The 22,796-nt window shown below is 38.9% G+C and overlaps 1 protein-coding gene across 1 annotated transcript in view; it reads right to left on the reverse strand.

Moving 5' to 3' along the window:
- Positions 1 to 2,531: 2,531 nt before the first annotated feature.
- Tnpo-SR (transportin 3) overlaps positions 2,532 to 22,796 on the reverse strand; it is a 33,391-nt gene continuing 13,126 nt past the window's right edge. Inside the window, exons 3-6 of the mRNA XM_067767292.1 lie at positions 20,031 to 20,197; positions 17,378 to 18,192; positions 6,265 to 6,814; positions 2,532 to 3,619 (exon numbers count right to left, since the gene is read on the reverse strand). Coding sequence (XP_067623393.1) covers positions 3,559 to 3,619; positions 6,265 to 6,814; positions 17,378 to 18,192; positions 20,031 to 20,197 — 1,593 coding nt within the window. The 3' untranslated portion in view covers positions 2,532 to 3,558. The remainder of the gene's footprint in view (positions 3,620 to 6,264; positions 6,815 to 17,377; positions 18,193 to 20,030; positions 20,198 to 22,796) is intronic.

The following is a 22,796-nucleotide window of genomic DNA, read 5'->3' on the forward strand; positions in this document are numbered from 1 at the left end:
CCCTTCCATTCCTGATACAAGCCTTCAAGTTTTAAAACACTTTTGTCCACATTCTTCGTTGGTATTCGTGCTTTAGCCCAAAAAACTTCCACTTCTTTAATAACGAGGTAAGCAGCACCACGGAGACTTAATTTTACTTTACGAAGGTTATAAAAAAGCAAACGCAAAACTTGGTCGTTGGATGGCAACTTAGCGCCGATAATTTGGCTTTCATCATAGTCAAGGAGATATAACTTTTCTTGTGTCCTGGTTTGCATTTTTAACTTAATTTAATTTAATTGTCTTATTTAAATTACACGAGGTAGCACACTTTAAACTTCTTAATAAACTAAATAATTATCATGTCTGTATAAGTCAAGTTTGCAGCTCCAAAGTGATTTTTGGTACATTTTTTGATCTCTTTGGTACCCAATTTTTGATCTCTTTGGACACTTTGGAGCTTGCACTAATTTTAAACACTTTTTAGTTTTTATTTTTATTAAACACTATCACTTATTTCACTACTGCTTAAATGCCTACATTTTGGCCGCGCTTAAGTAGTTTTTTACCGACGACCTGCTCAAGTGTTTCGCGACACGATTTGGCTTCGGCTAAACCAAAGTTCGGCACGGAGAAAAAGTACTTAAGCGTCGTGTCGAATTGGTAGCAGATTAGTTGCAAGCTGCCAGCCACCGCTGTGCGAGCTACATACATGTAGGTTTGTGTGTCAATGCAATGCCTGCATATGGCTCCTGATTATGAATATTTATGTTTGTCTGTGTATGTATTATGTATACTCTAATGCAACTTCGCAGAAGGATGTACTACGCCGAAGGACTTGGCATGGCGTAGCCCAGGGTTGTTTTTAAAATAAAATTTTGCACATACGCGGTTTTGCACCCACAGCAGTGTTACCTCAAATGAAAGGCAATTCAATTACCTATCCAATGCAAAAAAAGTTTTGAAAATCGGTTCAATAGTACTGAAGATATTGTGATTTTAAAAAAAATTTTATGAATCTTGCAAACTTAACCCTCGTTGCGCCACGTCTTCCCATTATCCAATCGCCAAAATTTTTTGTAGAACATAATATTATACTCTAATGCAACTTTGGGGGGGGGGGGGGGGGGGGGGGGGGGGTGTTATGCCATAGTTCAAAGTCAAAAAATAAGGCGCACCCTAATGTACATACATATATTATATATTTTTACTTACCAATGTTTGATTTCCTTAAAAATAGATTTCAAAAACATATCAAACACTAACCGCAAAATGAACTGGAATGAAAAATTTGAAATGGGTAATTCCAGCCGTATAAGGGATTCTTATGACAATTAGAGAAATCGAGAACTAAGTTATTTAGCCCGAGTATTTTCATGCGCCGACTTATTAATTTCAAACATTTTTTATTTAGTTATACACTATGAAAGTCTCACAATTTTATTACATTCCAAAAACTTGTAAATTTCACGAATGACAACTATCAGTTAGTTTAATTAAATATCAAATTACCTCCCTAAGCGCCATCTATTGGTAAGTAGTTAAATGGTTAGATGTCGTTTTCAAATTGAACATATGCCTCTAGTGTTCAACGGTAGCAAATTACCATGGTGAGAAATCTTTCTAATAGTAATCTGTGAGAAATTGCAATTATTCATTTCATATTTGCCAAAAATATGCATTTAAATATATTTTGCTAGAATTTGCCACGGTGCCTTGATATGGCATTTCAATTTTATTAGCGTATGTGAAATTAAGAAAATTAAGTCGAATCATGTGTAAGATTTTTTTACGAAGATTTTTAACTTTAATGTTCTCCTTTAAAGCTTTAATAGAATATGAGTAAGTAGAGTACTATTTCGCCTAACTACCCCAACCCTAAATGGCAACCCTACTCAAAAATGTCCCTATTGTAATGCGGAGTGAAATACCTTTCGTTTGATACCCATATCAGCATATCTCATGCAATTTTTTTTTAATTTCGAATAGGTGACAACCCTAAATGGCAACCCTACTCAAAAATTTCCCTATTGTAATGTGGAGTGAAATACCTTTCGTTTGATAGCCACATCGGCATATCTCATGCAATTTTTTTAAATTTCGAATAGGTGGCAACCGTAAATGGCAACCCTACTAAAAAATGACCCTATTGTAATGCGGAGTGAAATAACTATCGTTTGATACCCATATCAGCATATCTCATGGAATTTTTTTTTTTATTTCGAATAGGTGGCAACCCTAAATGACAACCCTACACAAAAATGTTCCTATTGTAATGCGGAGTGAAATACCTTTCGTTTGATACCCATATCAGCGTATCTCATGCAATTTTTTTTGAATAGGTGGCAACCCTAAATGGCAACCCTACACAAAAATGTCCCTATTGTAATGCGGAGTGAAATAACTATCGTTTGATACCCATATCAGCACATCTCATGTAATTTTTTATTAATTTCGAATAGGTGGCAACCCTACTCAAAAATGTACCTATTGTAATGCGTAGTGAAATACCTTTCGATTTAGAAAATCAGCTAAAAAAAGAAAGTAAGTAGTTTATTTCTTCTTCGTATCTATCTCATTTATTTAACATTAAAAATTGCATTAAATTTTTAAGTTTACATTTTAAATTATGTATTATAACCGCTATATTAATAATAGTTCTTTTATTTTTTTTTTTTTTCTTTCTGCTAAATCTAAACTATAGGCCATTACTTTTAAATCTGTTTACAGTATATGCACTAGGGTGGGTCGATTTGTAAGGACGAAAGTTAACCGATATCGCGCCATCGATTCTTCGATAGGATTTGGGCTCAGGAAAAAAAGTTCCACTACGCATACCCAAAAAAATAATTTTCGCGCCTGCGAAATTTCATTTTTTTTTTTTACTTTTTTTCGACTTTGATTTTTAAGGTTTTTTCATGACACTAAAAAAATTTTTACAATCATGAAAAAAACCTTAAAAATTAAAGTCGAAAAAAAGTAAAAAAAAAAAATTTAATTTCGCAGGCTCGAAAATAATTTTTTTTGGGTATGCGTAGGGGAATTTTTTTTCCTGAGCCCAAATCCTATCGAAAAATCGATAGCGCAATATCAGTTAATAAATCAACCCAGTCTAATATGCACCCTTAATATCTTGCTTCAATTAACCAAAAAGCAACAATAATTGCATAAGGTTTTGCTAAGCAAATTGTAGTTGTATGCACTCAACAATTTGTTTCTTTAAACGTATGAACGAACAGCTTACGATAAAATTACCGTACATAGTCAGATTATAAAATCAAATGGCAATAATAAACTAATTAAATATATAACGTACTTTTGGAGTCAGGTCAGTCGTAAATGAGTTGACTTGAATAAAAATTCGCGCAAAGGAATCATTTGTTGTATTTGCATTTTTCTTGAAGATTAAAAAAATTTTACCTTTTGTCATATTCCTTATGGATGCAAAAATAATATATATATATATGTATATACATCTATATAAATACATAATAATATCTATGTATGTGCATGTAATGCTATATGTGTGTGTTTAACAATGACATTCGCGGCGGCGCAATATACTTGAGTGCTCTCGATTTAACGGTACAAGCGAGTAAAATTTTTTAGTGCAACAGTTATCGTCTTAGGTGCATCAGCGCTAAACAAAAAGAAGAAATGTAAACAAATATAAGTACATATAGATCCTACAAGTAAGGAAGGCTAAGTTCGGGTGTAACCGAACATTACATACTCAGCTGAGAGCTTTGGAGTCAAAGTAAGGGAAAATAACCATGTAGGAAAATGAACCTAAAGTAACCCTGGAATGTGTTTGTATGAAATGGGTATCAAATGGAAGGTATTAAAAAGTATTTTAGAAGGGAGTGTGCCATAGTTCTATAGGTGGACGCCTTTTCGAGATATCGAATTAAAGGCGGGCCAGGGGTGACTATAATGTGCTTGTACGATATGGGTATCAAATTAAAGGTATTAATGAAAGGGCGTGGCCCTTAGTTGTATATGTGAAGGCGTTTTCGAGATATCGACCAAAATGTGGACCAGGGTGACCCAGAACATCATCTGTTGGATACCGCTAATTTATTTATATATATAATACCACGAACAGTATTCCTGCCATGATTCCAAGGGCTTTCGATTTCGCCCTGCAGAACTTTTTCATTTTCTTCTACTTAATATAGTAGGTGTCACACCCATTTTACAAAGTTTTTTCCAAAGTTATATTTTGCGTCAAAAAACCAATCCAATCACCATATTTCATCGCTTTTTTCGTATTTGGTATAGAATTATGGCATTTTTTCATTTATCGATATCGAAAAAGTGGGCGTGGTCGGATTTCGCCCATTTTTAATACCAAGATAAAGTGAGCTCAGATAAGTACGTGAACTAAGTTTAGTAAAGATATATCGATTTTTGCTCAAGTTATCGTGTTAACGGCCAAGAGGAAGGGCAGACGGTCGACTGTGTATAAAAACTAGGCGTGGCTTCAACCAATTTCGCCCATTTTCACAGAAAACAGTTATCGTCAATGAAGCTATGCCCTTACCAAATTTCACAAGGATTGGTGAATTTTTGTTCGACTTATGGCATTAAGAGTATTCTAGACAAATTAAATGAAAAAGGGCGGTGTCACGCCCATTTGGAAATTTTCTTTTATTTTTATATTTTGTTGCACTATATCATTACTGGAGTTGAATGTTGACATAATTTACTTATATACTGTAAAGATATTAAATTTTTTGTTAAAAGACTTAAATTATTTTTTTTTAAGGTGGGCGTGTTCGTCATCCGATTTTGCTAATTATACCTTTCATGAACATGAAATGGTATATTAACTTTGGTCCGATATTTGTAACGTTGAGAAATATAGAAGATAGACTCACCATTAAGTATACCGAATTGATCAGGGCGACGAACTGAGTTGATATAGCCATGTCCGTCTGTCCGTCCGTCCGTCTGTCCGTCCGTCCGTCTGTCTGTTTGAACGCAAACTAGTCCCTCAAATATTTAGATATCTCAATGAAATTTGGCACAAGGATGTATATTTGTATTATATTAGACATTTGTTGGATCCGGTAGGATCGGACCACTATAACATATATCTCCCATACAACCGACCGTTCAGATAAGACGATTTTGGTCATTCCTGCCGCAATTTAGAAAGTATAAACGTGAAACTCGATGATATATATTCTAATATATCATAGAAGATATCCTGAAAAAGTCACTTTGATCGGAGCTATATATAGTTATATCCCATACAACCGATCGTTGAGATAGAAAGATTTTTGGCCATTTCTCCCTTAATTTAGAAAGTATAAACGTGAAACTCGGTGATATATATTTTAATATATCATAGAAGATTTTCTGAAAAAATCATTTTGATCGGAGCTATATATAGTATATATCCCATACAACCGATCGTTCAGATAGAAAGATTTTTGGAAATTTCTCCCTTAATTTCCAATATAAAAACGTTAAACTTGGTGATATTTATTCTAATATATCATAGAAGATTTCATGAAAAAATAATTTCGATCGGAGCTATATATAATATATATCCCATACAACCGATCGTTCAGATAGGGGTGTTTTTTGCCATTTTTTATTTCATATTTATTTTAAAAATCGTTTAGGTATGTACATCTGTTCACTATATATTTCTTATCTTATACACCCGATTGTTCAGCCCCATTCAAGAAAAGTTTTAAATGAAGTCCCGTCCTTACTTGTTTTTATTTAGCACACATATAGTAATAGGAGTAACGTTCCTGCCAAATTTCATCATGATATCTTCAACGACTGCCAAATTACGGCTTGCAAAACTTTTGAATTACCTTCTTTTAAAAGTGGGCGGTGCCACGCCCATTGTCTAAAATTTTACACATTTTCTATTCTGCGTCATAAGGTCAACCTACCTACCAAGTTTCATCACTTTATCCGTCTTTGGTAATGAATTATCGCACTTTTTCGGTTTTTCGAAATTTTCGATATCGAAAAAGTGGGCGTAGTTATAGTCCGATTTCGTTCATTTAAATAGCGATCTGACATGAGTGCCCAGGAACGTACATACCAAATTTCATTAAGATACCTCAAAATTTACTCAAGTTATCGTGTTTACGGACGGACGGACGGACATGGCTAAATAAAATTCTCTTTTCGCCCAGATCATTTTGATATATCGAAGTCTATATCCATCTCGATTAGTTTTTGCCGTTATGTGAACAAAGTTAATATACTATGTGAGCTCTGCTCAGCTGAGTATAAAAATTAGTGTCTACTACTTACCTCAACAACGCTGTAGTAAAATCATTCAATTGCTGTTGAGTAGCTGTCACATATCCACCACTATTTCGTTTCGGTAAAGCATCCAGTGCTGTCTTGACGTATGTCTGCATATGATCCTGTGTCACAACCTGTTTTAATTCATACATTACATCAGCCACATCGGATAGCATGTACGAGTGCAGACAATAAACCGAAGCATGTATTAAGTTCATAATAAGTGCTTCGCCATTTTGTTGTGCTATTTCTTTAACCAAGGGACGACATTGTGGTTGACGATTATTTGAATTTCGGCCCCATTTCAGTAGATTACAAAAGAACTTCATGACAGATGAATTGGCTTCTCGATGATCTAGCGTACAAGCTAATAGAGCACATTGGAAGATAGGTGTGACAAGCGTGCTTTCGAGGAAGGGTATGGGACAGCATTCGATGAAACGCGAACAAAGTCGGAAAAAGTCATCAACTGTATCGGGATTATTTTTTAAGCCATTTTCAACTTGCAACATACTGAATGTGGGTTCAATAAATGATCGCATCATTTCTAAAAGGCCTGTTGAAGATAAAAGGAAAACAGTTTAAATTAATAACTTAGAAAAAGGAATTGTTTTAGATATTTATTTATTATTTATTTATGGTTCCTGCATCTTCCCGTGCTTTTACGATTTTTTAAACGACCTAGCTGATGTCGGACTTTATCAATTGAACAATGTTCACAACAAATTTGGTAAATGTTTGGACTTGATATTTGTAGATGACACTTCGATGTGTTCTGTAAATAGATGTGATCCGTTTGCTTTGCCTGCAGATGTCTATCATCCTGCTCTTATTTTGTATTTCGAATCTCACGATCTTCCTGAGCATAGGTCCAAAGTTGCGTGTGAGACTCCTGTTGTTGTTGTTGTAGCAATGCTCGCCCCACCTAATAGCCGCGACCGATCACAAATTGTCATCAATATCCTCTAACGAGAGTCCAAGGAAACTTGTCGTTTCAACAGGGGTGGACCATAAGGAAAGGGGTGTTAGAGGCGTAGGTTCCACATTACAATTGAAGAGATGGTTGGTGTCATGTGGGGACACGTTGCAAGCGGGGCATACATTTTGTATGTCGGGGTTGATTCTGGATAGGTAAGAGTTTAACCTGTTACAGTATCCAGAACGAAGTTGAGCGAGAGTGACACGCGTTTCCCTGGGGAGTATGCGTTCCTCTTCCGCAAGTTTTGGATAATTTTCGTTAAGCACTGGATTCACCGGGCAATTCCCGGCATAAAGGTCCGACGCCTGTTTATGGAGTTCACCAAGGACCTGCTTGTGTTTTTTCACTTCATACGGCTGGGTTCTCAGGTGCCGTATTTCCTCAAAATGCTTACGGAGATGACTCCTTAAGCCCCTAGGCGGTGCTGGTTCATTAATCAGATGTCTGTTGGGATGCCCAGGTTTCTGGGTATTCAACAGGAACTGTTTGGTCAGAATGTCATTTCTCTCCCTGATGGGGAGTATTCTCGCCTCATTATGCAGATGGTGTTCTGGGGACATAAGAAGACAGCCCGTGGAGATTCTGAGAGCAGTATTTTGGCAGGCCTGTAGTTTCTTCCAGTGGGTGATTTTTAGGCTTGGCGACCATATGGGTGACGCGTAGCACGTAATCGGCTGGCTAATTGCTTTGTATGTAGTCATGAGCGTTTCTTTATCTTTTCCCCAAGTACTGCCAGCGAGGGATTTGAGGATTTTGTTACGGCTCTGAATTCTCGGAACAATTGCGGCTGCGTGCTCACCAAAATTTAGACCCTGATCAAACGTCACACCCAAGATTTTGGGGTGTAGGACAGTCGGTAGCGTAGTGCCATCGACGTGGATGTTCAAAATGGTCGACATTTGGGGCGTCCATCTTGTAAATAAGGTCGCGGAAGATTTAGTCGGTATGTCAGGTTTCGCGAGGCGAAAAAACTGGAGAGATCAGGGAGGTAGCCGTTTATTTTATTGGGCCTGTGGCCATTATTGTGCAGTCATCGGCGTAGGAAACGATTGTGACTCCTTCCGGTGGTGAAGGTAGCTTAGATATGTAGAAATTAAACAAAAGTGGGGATAGGACACCACCCTGTGGTACCCCTTGTTTAATTCTCCTTGGTTTTGATGCTTCGTTTCTAAATTGCACCGATGCCTGCCGACTACCCAGATAATTTGCGGTCCACCTTTTAAGACATGGGGGAAGGGTGGACCCTTCCAGGTCCTGCAGTAACGAGCCATGGTTGACCGTATCAAAGGCTTTTGATAGGTCTAGCGCTACGAGTACTGTTCTATGGTGGGGGTATTGATTTACACCGCAATTTATCTGGGTGCTAATGGCATTTAGCGCGGTGGTAGTGCTATGGAGTTTTCTGAAGCCATGCTGATGAGGGGCTAGCTGCAAATTTGCTTGGAAATAAGGGAGCAAAATGGCTTCAAGCGTCTTTGCCACTGGCGATAGGAGAGATATCGGACGATACGACTCACCTATGTTAGCTGGTTTCCCAGGCTTTAGTAGCGGGACCACCTTGGCCATTTTCCATTTCTCAGGTATGACAAAGGTGGAAAGAGACAGATTGAAGACATGCGCTAAATATTTGAAACCCTCTTTCCCTAGGCTTTTAAGCATCGGCATGGCTATGCCGTCTGGGCCCACTGCTTTGGATGGTTTAGCACGACCAATGGCGTCCTCAACCTCTTTAGCGGTGATGGTGATTGGTGACGCGCTGAATTTGTGTTTATGTGCGTGTCTATTGGCTCTCCGTCTATCTTTGCCGACCGTAGGATGCATTATATATTGCCGGCAGAAAGCGCTCGCGCATTTTTTCGCGTCCGACAGCACTTTGTCGCCAAAGGAGTTGGAAACTTTGTCTTTGTTCTTAGTTGGATTCGATAGGGACTTTACGGTGGACCAAAGTTTACCCACACCGGTAGAGAGGTTACAACCTCTTAGGTGCTCCTCCCATTTCGCCCGCTTGTGTTCATCCACAAGCAATCTGATGCGTTGGTTTATATCCCTTATTTGGGGGTCGCCTGGATCAAGCTGTCTTATAAGGTCACGTTCTCTCGCTAAGTTTGCGGCCTCCGCCGGGAAGTGGGGCCGGATTTCGTGAATTCTCCCGGCGGGAATGAAATGTGCCGAGGCGGATTTAATGACTTTACGGAAGGAGCGCTCCCCTTGGCGGGCATCAGTCGGGATAGGGAGGGCAGCAAAGCGGCTGTCTGTATAGGATTTATATTCTTCCCACTTTCCTTTTTTGAAGTTTATGAAAGTGCGTTTTTCAGTGACGATGAAGTCGGCGGTACGCTCAAGCGAAATAAGTATGGGCAGGTGGTCGGATGCCAATGTTAGCATCGGCTGCCAGTTGACGCAGTTTACGAGTTCTGCGCTCACGATTGAGATATCTGGCGAGCTGTGACAGCTTCCTACCATACGTGTGGGGGCGTCTCCGTTTATCGTGCAGAACGTCGTTTCTTCTATTTGATCCGCCAACATCTCACCCCTACTGTCCGCCCGCAAGTTTGAATGCCATAGATCATGATGGGCATTGAAATCACCTAAGATAATGCGATTGTTGCCAGTGAGTAAGGCCCTGATATTAGGGCGGTATCCACTGGGACAACAGGTGGCAGGAGGAATGTAGATGTTGATGATTTCTAGGTTTGCATCGCCTGACCGGACAGATAGGCCTTGACGTTCTAAGACATTGTCCCTGCGGTCGATGCCAGGATCAAATATATAATATTGCACAGAGTGGTGTATGATAAACGCGAGACCGCCTCCATTTCCGCTCTCGCGGTCTTTCCTGTGGACGTTATACCCAGAGCAGGTCTGCAATGCAGATCTTGCTGTGAATTTAGTCTCTTGAATCGCAGCAATGCGGATGTTGTGCCGCTTCATGAAATCGACTATCTCCGTAATCTTCCCAGTTAGTCCATTACAGTTTAACTGCAGGATTCTGAAGTGCATAAAGGGAGACGTCGCCACTCGGGGGGTAAGTGACGGGTGACTACGCCTGGGTTGTGGAAGGCCAGGACGCAATTGCTGTTGTGGCCCTGGGACTGGGCGTCCTTGGGCAAGCATTGGGGTACCCGGATGATTTGGGTTTGCGACCTGGCAACATGGCGCGATGAAACCCGTCGGGGGTTTGCCGTCGCGGAGACCAGAACATCTGGGAAAGTGGCACCACCCAAGGCAGGAGCTGCATTGGGCGGATGTCGCAAACCTATATATTCTGTACTGGCAGACGGTGCAAACGGAGGTAGGGACTAAGAGTCTGTTTCCCTGACCTGCACGATTGCTGCCGGAAAAGAGGGGGGGAGAAGACGGGGGCAGGGGCTGATGCTCAGCATTGCTACCAACTCTACTACGAAGTTAGTAGTTATGAGTGGTATCAGCTGTTTATTTGTTGGCGCCGTGGGGCGCGAGCAGGAGCGGGTACTTGTTGTCGCTTGCTGAGCAGCGGGCTGCTGTAAGGTAGTGGGGGCGCTAAGGCGTAGACTACGGTACGCCCTTGGGCGTGAACAGCAAGGAGCCACAAAAGATTTATAAAAGTTACGTGGACGTCGGGTTTTGGGATCAAGCCCAGAACAACCTGTCCGATGCAACCATCCCTTGCACGAGACACACTGAACAGAGTATGACCGTCCTAAAAAATTCTTTTCCGGCAGATGCAGCAAAACCATTTCTCAGGACCGGGGTCAGGAGACGGACCCGGATTGGATTCGATGCCTTCCCGGAGTAAGAGAATATGGAGCAGCCTGCTGCAAGGAGCTGCTGGGAGGATGACAATTTGTGGGAGGGACGAAACAAATTAGATGGGGTCACACTGAAATGACAGTCCTTGGTCGGGAAAAATCCCGAGTCGCTCCGGTACATAGAACCGACTGCCTTGGGAAGCGTGTGAGACTCCTCGCCGGTTTCTATTCAGGAAAGCCAATTGGTCCGAGCCAATCAGCGAGATTTCAAAAATTGCCTGGCCTGAGTACAACGGGGATATTGAATTGAGCGTATCTCACTTTAACAATGTGCTTCGCGATATTTTTCACAAATGCATACCTTTATCGGACACCTCGACAGCTACATCAACTGCTTGGTGCACTTAAGAACTAAAACATCTGAAAAACCAAAAGACGCGTTTGTTCAAGCGATACAAACTATCTTGTACAAGAACTGCCTATGCTGCTTACTCTATATTACGTCATAAATATAACACCCTAAACAGCAGTTGCTATAAAGAGTATATTAGTAGGATTAGGAGTTAAATTTTTTGTAACCCTAAGCGTTTTACAGTTTCGTTAACTCGAAAAGAAAGACTAAATAAAGGGTTTCCTTTTACAATGAAGCTTAACGATCATACTTCGAGCGATAATGCCATAATTGCTAATATGTTTGCAGATTAATTCAAAGTGCCGTCAGATTATACATTTAGTTTGTCCCCACTGAATTCGGCATTAGTTCCTTGTATTAGTGCTGAGGATGTTCTTTGGCATCTGGAGAATCTGAAAATATCTTACTGGCCCTGATCAAATTCCGCCAGTTGTGGTAAAAACTTGTGCACAATACCTATATCGACCTCTAGCTTGTTTATTTAATGCCTCCTTGAAGCAAGGGATGTTTCCTATGAAGTGGAGAGTCATTTATAATTCCTCTCCATAAGAATGGCAGCAGATTTTGTGTCACAAATTACAGAGGAATAGCTAAACTCAATGCCATTCCCAAGCTGTTCGAAGCGATTGTCACAAAGCAGATGTTGTAAGGAAAGTCAACAGTGTCTAGTGAATGAATTTTAAATACGAAAACAGCGATTTAATAGAATCAATAAAGAAGCAAAATATTAACCTGATCGAAGGCTCATTAAAAGTATTGAAGCAGTTTGAAAGAAATCGAGGCAACATAAAGGTGTATAATGCAATCATCGAAATAGATAAAGAGGATTTTACAAAGGTTCTTGCCGCAGAGCGAATAAATATCGGGTGGGATAGATGTAAAGTCTTCGATGCTATTAATGTACTAATGTGCTACAAATGCAAAGGATTTAATCATAAATCAGCCGACTGTAAAAACGAAGAAGCTTGCCACAAATGCCACGGAAAACACAACGATAAAACATGTGAAGAAAATCCAATTAACAAGTGTCTAAATTGCATAAAAGCGAACACAAACTTAAACCTAGCTTTAGACATAACTCATGATACATTTGACAGGAACTGTCACTGCTACAATAATAAACTAGAGATAAAAAAACAAAAATTAGGATATTAGCAACTAAATGAAGATGCAGAAAGCTCACAAAAAATATATAATGACAAATTCAAGAAACCCAAAAATAAACTAAAATGTATATATCTTAACACAAATAGTATCACAGCTAACAAAAATGAAGTTGAAATAATGATCGAGGAAGAAAATCCAGATATTGTACTTTGTGCAGAAACACATACTACGGAGGATGTATATGACTCGGAACTGGAGATTGCTGGGTTCAATCATATTAGATGCGACTCGCATAGTCGTCACACCGGTGGTGTCTTAACCTATATTCATAAGAAAATTGATTTCAAAGTTATATTCAATAGGAGCATTGGTAATAATATATGGTGTATTGTGTTTGAAACAATACGATGTATAACTAAGTGGAGGGTTTGTGCGTTATATCACTCACCAAACACCAGTGATGCCGAATTCATAAGACATATCAATGAGATGATGGAAGATTGCTTTTCTGAAAGCGGCAACAATATCGTTATTGGCGATATAAATGTCAATACACACACAACATACTCGAGACAGCTAATTAGGACATTCGAATCACTAGCAATGTATCAATTAATTAATTTTAATACAAGAATAACAGAAACAACGCAAACGAGAATAGATCTACTCTTTAGTAACAAAACTGAAGTTGAAGTATCGAATTTGGATTCGCATAAAATATCGGATCATGAAACTATTTCATTCAAACTACCAATTCAAAAGAAGTACCAAATGAGAATCTTTGAAAACCGCGTGTGTTGGAATAACTATGCAAAAGACCACTTAGTAAATCTCCTTAGAACTTACAACTTAGCTTAACTAAACAACTGCGAAGTGAGTCTAAAGGTCCAAAGAATAAACAACATCCTTAATGACGTAATGGCCACTTTAACATATTAAAAGCGAGTTCAAGTTAAATTGATTAATAAATGGTACGACCATGAACTAACAGAGTTGAATAAGCTGAAGTATGAACAATTTAAAATAGCAGAGAGAACCAATATTTGGGATAACTATATTACAATAAAACGATATTACAAAAAAGCAGTTAAAATAAAAAAGAAAACATTTATGGAAAACAAAATCTCAAGAAATACTAATAACCAAAAGTTAATGTGGAAATGTCTAAAAGACGCCATAAATTTGAGTAGTGAGGTAGCACAAATTCAAAAAATTTCTATAAATGGTGCTCTTATTGAAGATGATTATGAAATAGCAACTGAATTAAACCGTTACTTTAATGAGAGCATAATCGGAATCAGAGATAGCATTGAAATCTTCGAAGCAGGTGGAAATCAAATGGAGATAAGCAGAAGCGTGTTTAAATTGAAGGAAATAGATGTTGAAGAAATTATGAGAGTTACAACGAAATTAAAAAACAAGTACGGAGGAAAAAAATTAGTAACGGAAGGTGTATTAAAAGACAGCATGGAGTACTTAGGATATACCTACACATGTGTAATTAATGAAAGTTTCCAATTTGGTGTATTTCCAGACTGCTGGAAGACCTCAGTAATTGTACCTGTGGAAAAAGTAAAGGGAAAAATTAAACCAGAGGAGATACGACCCATAAATACCTTACCTAGCGATGAGAAAATAATAGAAACTGTAGTTAAGAACCAATTGCTGGATTACTTAAATAAAAACGAAATTATTATAAAGGAGCAGTCGGGGTTTAGATCAAAACACTCGTGTGAAACTGCACTTAACCTGGTAATTGCAGAATGGAAAGAAAGTAGAACGAAGAAACAATTTACAATTTCAGTTTTCCTCGACCTAAAAAGAGCTTTCGAAACAGTAGACAGAGATATTCTTATAAGAAAACTGTATAAAATTGGCATAAGAAACATAGCGCTTAACTGGTTCAAAAGTTACCTTAGTGGAAGAAAACAGAAAACTGTAATAAGAAATAAGATTTCCCCCGAAGTGGACATTGAAATAGCATTGCCACAGGGATCGGTGCTTGCAGCAATTCTTTTTATAATTTACATAAATGATATTAAAAACTGTATCAAATACTGCAAAATAAGATTATTCGCTGATGATGCACTTTTGACTATAAGCGGTAACACAATTGATGAGGCAGCCTCAAAAATACAATCGGACCTACAGGCAATATATAAGTGGTTGTGCCAAAATATGCTTAAAATAAACATAGAAAAGACAAAATGGATGATAATGGGGTCTAGAGTGACTCAAGATGATGTATCGCTAAAAATAGCAAATACCCCTATAGAAAGAGTAACCAGAATAAAATACCTGGGAATAATTATAGATGACAAATTAAAATTTGATGAACATCTTAAATACATAGAAGGGAAAATTTCCAAAAAAATAGGGTTCATGTTTCGTTCATGCAGGCATATTAGTATGCAATACAGAATAATGGTCTATAGATCCATTATCGACCCGCATTTTATTTACTGTCCTACAATCCTATTCGCATTAGCTGATTCGCAAAAATCCAGGCTACAAATTAAACAAAACAAAGTTATGCGTTTCATATTAAGAAAACGGTATGATACCCCAATTAAGGATTTACTAGACAGCTTAAACTGGCTTAGTGTAAAACAGAACATCACTTACTACACATTGAAGTTTATACACAACATAAAGTTGGGAAACTTGCCGAATTACCTAAGTGAACGTGTCAGACTTAACAGAGAGGTCCATAGCTATCAAACAAGACACAATAACAACTTTTACTTGCCGGTAGTGAGATCTGAATTCGATAAAAAAAGTATATACTACGAAGGAATTAGAGAATATAATGATCTGCCAATTGATATTAAAAACTGTAATAATACCAAAAAATTCAGAAAGTTATTATACAGCTACTGTAAAGCGCTACCTGTAAAGTAGTTAAATTTATTTAGTAAATAATTTTATAGATTATTATATAGTTGAAGTCAAAGAAATTCAATGAATTGAAACAAATATGTAAACATTAAAAATACTTTGTACCTTATTAAATTATATAGATCTTCAAGATCGTAAATAAATAAAATAAAATTAAATTAAATTAAACTTCTAGAGTTCACGACTCTAGTATCCAATAGTTTTAAATCTAACTGCGGAATTGATGTTAAAGTATCCCATTCTCTGCTCTTACACAAACTCGACCGGTTAAGCTTTCCTCCTTTACTTCTCTCTTGGGTTTCTTCTTATTTGAATAAACCTAAACAAACTGTTATTTTTAACAACGGCTGGTCCAAATTTATTAATGTAACTTCTGGTGTTCCACAAGGTAGCAATCTTGGGCCATTGGTTATTCATTAACGACCTACCAAGCGTTTTGAAGCACTTTAAGCCGTTGATGTATGCGGATGACGTGAAACTTATTATGCCTATCCGCTCACCAGAGAATAGAGCACTTCTTCAGTTGGATCTGAACAGCCTAGTTTTATGGTGTAATGCTAACCTCATGTCACTAAATCTTCCGAAGTGTAAGTTCATGTGTTTTACACGGAAAACCTTTAATTCCCATGAGTATGTGATTGGAGATTATGTTATTAAGCAAGTCTCCAACTTCACTGACCTAGGTGTTACAGTGGACCCTAACCTTGACTTTAGGTTACATATAGAAACTTGCGTTAACAGAGCTAAAGGTACTTTGGCGTTGGTGAAAAGCTGGTCTAAGGAATTTAATGATCCGCACGTTACTAAAACTCTGTTTACATCATTGATGAGGCCAATATTCGAATATGCTTCGATAATCTGGAGCCCACGGTATCAAAATCACTGCGATAAACTGGAATCGGTCCAAAAACAGTATATATATCATTAAAGTTTATATAAAATTTTCAGAAAGAAAGTGTAATTTTTTCAGATTTGAATTCATTTGAGGTGTGGAAGCTATGGTTAAAATCAGCCAGTTGTCCCGGCACTTAGACGCTCACGAAGTTGCAAATTTAGCGCCAAAATGAAACTGTTTCAGACAAGCAGGACGTTAGAAACGGTCGAGGAAACAAAACAAGAATCGTGAGTTCGTGATCAGACTGCTGGGTAGCCGTCTAGTCTAAAAGCACTTTCTTTTACATTATGTTGTATTTTCTCTGCGCTTTTCTACAGTCTGGTCATGCAATTCTCGCCCAATATTTTTTATCCAGCCTGTGCTAGCCATAACTAAAATCTGAAAGGATTTTTAAAGCTGGCATTCCGACTAAATCGGAACCTGAGTTTTCGAATATGAAGATGATCAGGTAACAGAAATAAAGTCGTTTGATTCTCCGCAAACTCTCGAATAGCTAAATGTTAATTGAATGGGTAATCCCTAACGTTATAGCGCAGATAATTAAAAAAACTTTCCTTTTTGATATCCGAAAAATAAGATTGATTTTTCGACTATTTTGCCTAAGGGGGTGGTAAAATAATTCGAATATAAGAATAAGACTTTCGAAGCGCCCACTTCTCTTTGAAACAATATGTTGTTGTTGTTGTTGTAGCGATATGGTTGCACCCCGGACGCTTTGGGGAGTGTTATCGATGTGATGGTGCTAGGTAGGATGGTTAAGGTGCTAGCCCGACCATCTCGGGAACGATTTATGTGGCCACATTAAACTTTCAGGTCATCCCTCCCTCCCCACCCCCAAGTTCCATGAGGAGCTTGGGGTCGCAAGAGCCTCGTCTGTTAGTGAAACAGGATTCGCCGCGGATAGGTGAGGTTGATAATTGGGTTGGGAAAACTATATATTACGCTGGCAACCTGAAGGGTTGCGCTGCACAGCCCCTTGAATCTGGTATTTTAGTTGCCTCTTACGACAGGCATACCTACCGCGTGTATATTCTGACCCTATAACCCGCTGGGTGTGAAAAAATATATTACTTTCTGCGTTGTAAAAAGTTTCCACTCACCTGGTATACATTCACCAACTTTAGCGAACTCATCCACCAAAACAGATCCCAGGTATAAAAAACAGCTATGATGATGAAGTGCATATATACAAATCATTTGCTGAACTAATGGTTCAACTAAAAGTGAAGCCTGTTTATGCACCATACGCACACCATAGCGTATAAGGCGACAAGTACGTTCCATTATGCGTACATCAGTTTGATATTTAGTCATAATTTGTGTTATTAGCGGCCAGGCGTCGGTGAGTATTTGCAGAGTCGGATGTATTTCACCATCGGTAACATCAGGATTTGTATGACGTATTACTGCACATGCACGATCAATCCAATAAGCCGGATCTGTACGCTCACCTTTTTGTACGGTGACCACAGTTGGGTTCTCAACCATTAAGGCTAGGGGTTGTAATTGAAATGAGATTATTTCACGCATCGCACTATCGAGTTGTGTGCGATGCAAACGAGATAGTATCAAAGAAATGCCTTTTAAGAGGCCAATAGCTAAATCGTTATTAATTTCAAAACTATCCAGACTACGTGCTATTTCAACAAGGCCACTAATGTGACAAACCATTTTTTGTCGGCAAGCCGAACAAATTGATGTCAGCGCGATTGCTGCAGCAGGAGCTAAACCATTCTTTTGTTGTAGTGAATATAGTAGAAAATTTAGTACTGCTTGTAGTGATTCCGCATGATTCTCAATCCAATCGCATAACTCGCCCAATAACATAATGGAAGTGTATCGTACGGCAATGTGTGTATTATCAGGCAGATTAAGTATGGCTTCGACGACTTTGGGTATAACTTCGTTTTCATCACTGTAAGAAGAGCACATAGAAATTTGTTATCCTTCGTATGTACATACTATATATGAACGGCCGGCAATAAAAATGGATTTATTTAAGAGTGTATAAAAAAGTTAAATATAGCCATAAAACAACACTCAAAATCACAAAGTTCTGCGAAAATGCGACTCCGCATAGGTTAGGTTAGGTTGAACTGGCCGGTCCATGAGGACCTCACATAGACTGAATAAGTCCGTAGTGTTACCAGAAGTTTGTTTTAACGACCACACTGAAAAACCCCATCAAACACCAGGACCTATGTTATAAAATAACTCCGTCCTCTTGGCAAATATAAGCTTCCACTTGCTGTTTCTAGATCTGACAGCTGTATCACTCCTAATAGCCGGAGTCTTAGCCTGGCAAGCGCAGGGCGCGAGCACAGAACATGCTCGATCGTTTCCTCCTCCAGCTCGCACTTCCTACATCTGCTATCACTGACCAAGCCTTATTTAAAGGCATGTGACGCCAGAAGGCAGTGTCCAGTCAGAACACCCGTCATGAGTCTACAGTCCTCTCTTTTTAATAATAGAAGCAATTTTGTTAGTCTAATGTTGTAAGACCTACACATAATTATCGACACTTTACAGCCCCGCGCTTTACCCACGTCTTTCCTGCTTGGTCGATCATGTGCACCTCTCGCCTTTACTTAATCTCGCTCAGTCTTATTGAGACTTCTACGGAGCAAGCTTCAAGGGATGCGCCCTTTTTAGCTAATTCATCCGCTTTTTCATTCCCATCTATTCCCATATGCCCTGGGAGCCAATATAGATGTATACTTCTCCCTGTCCCGATTATCTCCAGGGACTGCTTACACTCTAACACGCATTTAGATGCTGTGCAATGCGAAATTAGTGCTTTAATTGCTGCTTGACTGTCAATATAAAATTTAACACGATTGCAGCTTGGGTTCTTCCAGGGTTTCTACTGCTTTGATTACGGCTACTATTTCCGCTTGGAAAACGCTACATTAATCCGGCAGCCTGTAGGATCTGTTTATTTCCGGATCAGCACAGTATACCGCAGATCCTACTCCTTCCACTACTTTGGAACCATCTGTGTACACATGTATCGCCTCGTCCACCATTTGAGCACCTTTGCGCCAACCGTCCACCTCTATTGTGGCCTTAACACTCCGCATAGGACTTTCATATAAAATTTCAATGAGTTGTCCCATTTTTGCTGAACTTTCTTTTCGTGTTTACAAGACTCAATTTTTTATTACGAGCTCCAGTTAAAGTTGACTAGGAACCCTGCCTTTCCGGCCGCTTATGCTGCATTGATGTTATGAAAGTGGCAAGGTTAAACTGTAGTCAACTGTAACTGGAGTTTAAACTCGCCCTAAAAAATTGAGCCATAGTTTTATTTTATAAAATAAAAAAAATAAATATAAGGCGCGATAACCTCCGAAGAGATCTAAGGCCGAGCTTCTCTTCCAATTTGCGTCGTGCTCCTCTTGATTTTCCCTACAAATTGGCCGGACGGGACCTACATGTTTTATGCCGACTCCGAACGGCATCTGCAAGGCAGATGAGTTTTCACTGAGAGCTTTTCATGGCAGAAATACACCCGGAGCGCTTGCCAAACACTGCCGAGGGGCGACCCCGCTTAGAAAAATTTTCTTCTAATTGAAAAACCTTATTTCTAAAATTTTGATGTTGCTTTGCCCGGGGTGCGAACCCAGGGCATAACGTGTGGTAGGCGGAGCACGCTACCATCACACCACGGTGGCCGCCTAACACGCTATACACTCCTAAAATAAAACATTTTTATTAACGTCATATAGCATAACACTTTTTAAAATTTTCACTTACGGTATTATATTTTTAGCCACATTTTGCATTATAAATAAAGCCGACTCCGTCGACTCCCAAGTGGTGTTTGGCGCTTGCAATATAAGGAACATTTGTTTAAAACAGGCTCCTGATCCCACAATAAAAGCTACGTCCTTAATTAAATCAGATACTTTACGTCGGAAATCCTTAAAAAAAATAAATAGAAATGGGTTTATCTTAATGAGAAAAGTATGATTGACCAATATCCGAAGTAGGGTAGAAACTAAATAAACATATTCAAAATTTGAAAAGTATTGAAAATATCCAAAAATCACCATTACTCAAAAAGAAGTGACCAAGTACGTAAAGTCGTAATAAATTCAAATTCGAAAAAGCGAATATATGTATAAGTTGCAACCGAATAAACCTATTCGGGCTCGGGAGTAAATATGTCACCATCAGAAGCTGAGTTTTATGACTCTAACCTGTACACTGTCTATCGCAAGGATCGCGATTTTTCCAAAACTGGACTCTCTAGAGGCGGTGGAGTTTTAATTGCCATACGCCGGCACATCAACTCGTCGCTTGTGGAGCTGAAGGATCAAGACTCGCTTTTTGACCAACTGTGTGTCTCAGTTCGCGGCATCTCTGAAATTTTTATCTGTGTGTCATACATTCCACCGTCTAGTCTAGACTCACTTTATAAGTCTCATGTAGATAATATTACTGATTTAGTTCGTTGAATGGTCTTACGTCGATAATAACTACTCATTGGTTCCGAACAATGTAAACACCACTTCTGAGATTTACCTTATTGACAGTTTCTCAAGTGTTAGTCTTTCTCAGATCAACGGCTTCACCAATCAACTGTCGAGAATTCTTGATCTTGTCTTAATGATAATTTTAGCTGTACGGTCACCTAATGCCTGGAACCGTTGTCGTGCTCTGGTTTGCACCACATTCCGCTTATCCTCGAAGTAGAATTCTATAACTTCGAAAGTATTGGAACTCTGAATGAGGATCCTACTTTTTCATTTAGACGTGGAAATTATGACTGGATATATCAGGAAGTTTCTTCCGTTGATTGGGAAGCCCTGTTTCGGGGATGTGATATTGCTCGATGCTTCAGCTTATTTAAAAACGTTGTAAATCAAATCTGCATAAACAATATACCTCAGAAAATCAAGCGGTGTTACAGAATACCATGGTATACTAGAAAACTAAAGAGGCTTAAGAATCAGAGGAATAGGTTTTACAAAAAGTTCAAGGCCACTAAGCTAATGGCGTATAAAGAAAAATACCTGCGTTATTCCAAATCATTCAAAGCGTTAGGCAAGAGGCTCAATGGTAACTATGTTCGTAATTTTGAATCCGACATTAAGGAAAACCCTAGGGCATTCTGGACTTATGTAAATTCCAAAAAACGATGCTCAAGTATCCCTGCCTCAGTCATCTATAATCCTGAGCATGCTTCATCAACAGCTGAAGCGGCCAATCTTTTTGCAGCCTTCTTCTGCTCCAATTTCGTTACGCCACCGGAAGACCCGCAGGAGTTGCCTACTGTGGTTGACAGTCCCATTAACTTTGGTGCGCTGACTCTATCAATTGAAGATATGGTCGATGGATTCCAGAATATTAAATCATCTACCCATACTGATATTGACGGCTTATCGTCTTATCTTTTGAAAAATTGTTTGGCTCTGGCATTTCCCCTCCTTTTAATTTTCAACAAATCTTTAGAGTGCGGCGAATTTATTGATGCGTGGAAGATAACCTTCATCAGCCCTATTTTCAAGTGTGGTAGCAAGAACAATGTCGCGAATTATAGGCCCATTGCAAAATTATCATCGGTTTCAAAATTTTCGAGTACATTGTGAAACAAAAAATGTACTTTGCTTTTAAACCTCTAATCACTGAAAATCAGCATGGTTTTATGGCCGGTAGATCCAACCTATCTATCTTCTCTGATTTTTGCATATCTTCTTTTAATGGCCGTTGTCAAGTTGATACTGTGTACACCGACTTCTCAAAAGCATTTGATAAAGTTAGTCATTCTATCCTGATTTCTAAATTGACTTGCGTGGGCTTCCACTCGATGTTTTTATCATGGATTAAATCATACCTCCACCAGCGTAGCTGTGTTGTGGTTGTAGACAATAACTCTTCAAACACATTCACAGCCACCTCCGGGGTGCCTCAAGGTAGCATACTTGGCCCATTACTTTTTGTAATTTTTATAAACGATATTTCCACCTGCTTCCAGCACTCTAATTTTCTATTATACGCTGATGACCTAAAGATTTTTAATACCATCGGAAACTCAGACGACGTGATTAAAATGCAATCTGATTTAGATAACGTTGCTGTTTGGTGTCGTGCCAATAACTTGCCACTAAATGTTAGCAAATGCTTTCTTGTAAGCTTTTCTAAATCACGTGGCCTCATCCCACTTCCTACTCTCTCGATGGTACCCACCTCTCAACTCTTAACGAGATAAAGGACTTGGGTGTTGTCTTCGATTCGAAATTTTCTTTCACGACTCATATTAACTCTACTATTTCTAAGGCGTATTCACTTCTGGCTTTTATTAGGCGTTCCTGCACGGACTTCACGGATCCCTACACCCTCAAGTTATTGTTCACTGCACTAGTTCGTTCGAAGCTGGAATATACCTGTTTTATTTGGAGGCCGTATCATGAATGCCATATTGTTAGGCTTGAACGTGTGCAGAAAGCGTTTGTTCGGTTCGCGCTGCGCTCGATGAACTTTTCTGAACCGATTCCATCTTATAAATCCAGGTGCTCA

The sequence above is a fragment of the Eurosta solidaginis genome, chromosome 2, assembly GCF_040869045.1.
Source record: "Eurosta solidaginis isolate ZX-2024a chromosome 2, ASM4086904v1, whole genome shotgun sequence".
In the NCBI taxonomy this organism is placed as follows: Eukaryota; Metazoa; Arthropoda; class Insecta; order Diptera; family Tephritidae; genus Eurosta; species Eurosta solidaginis.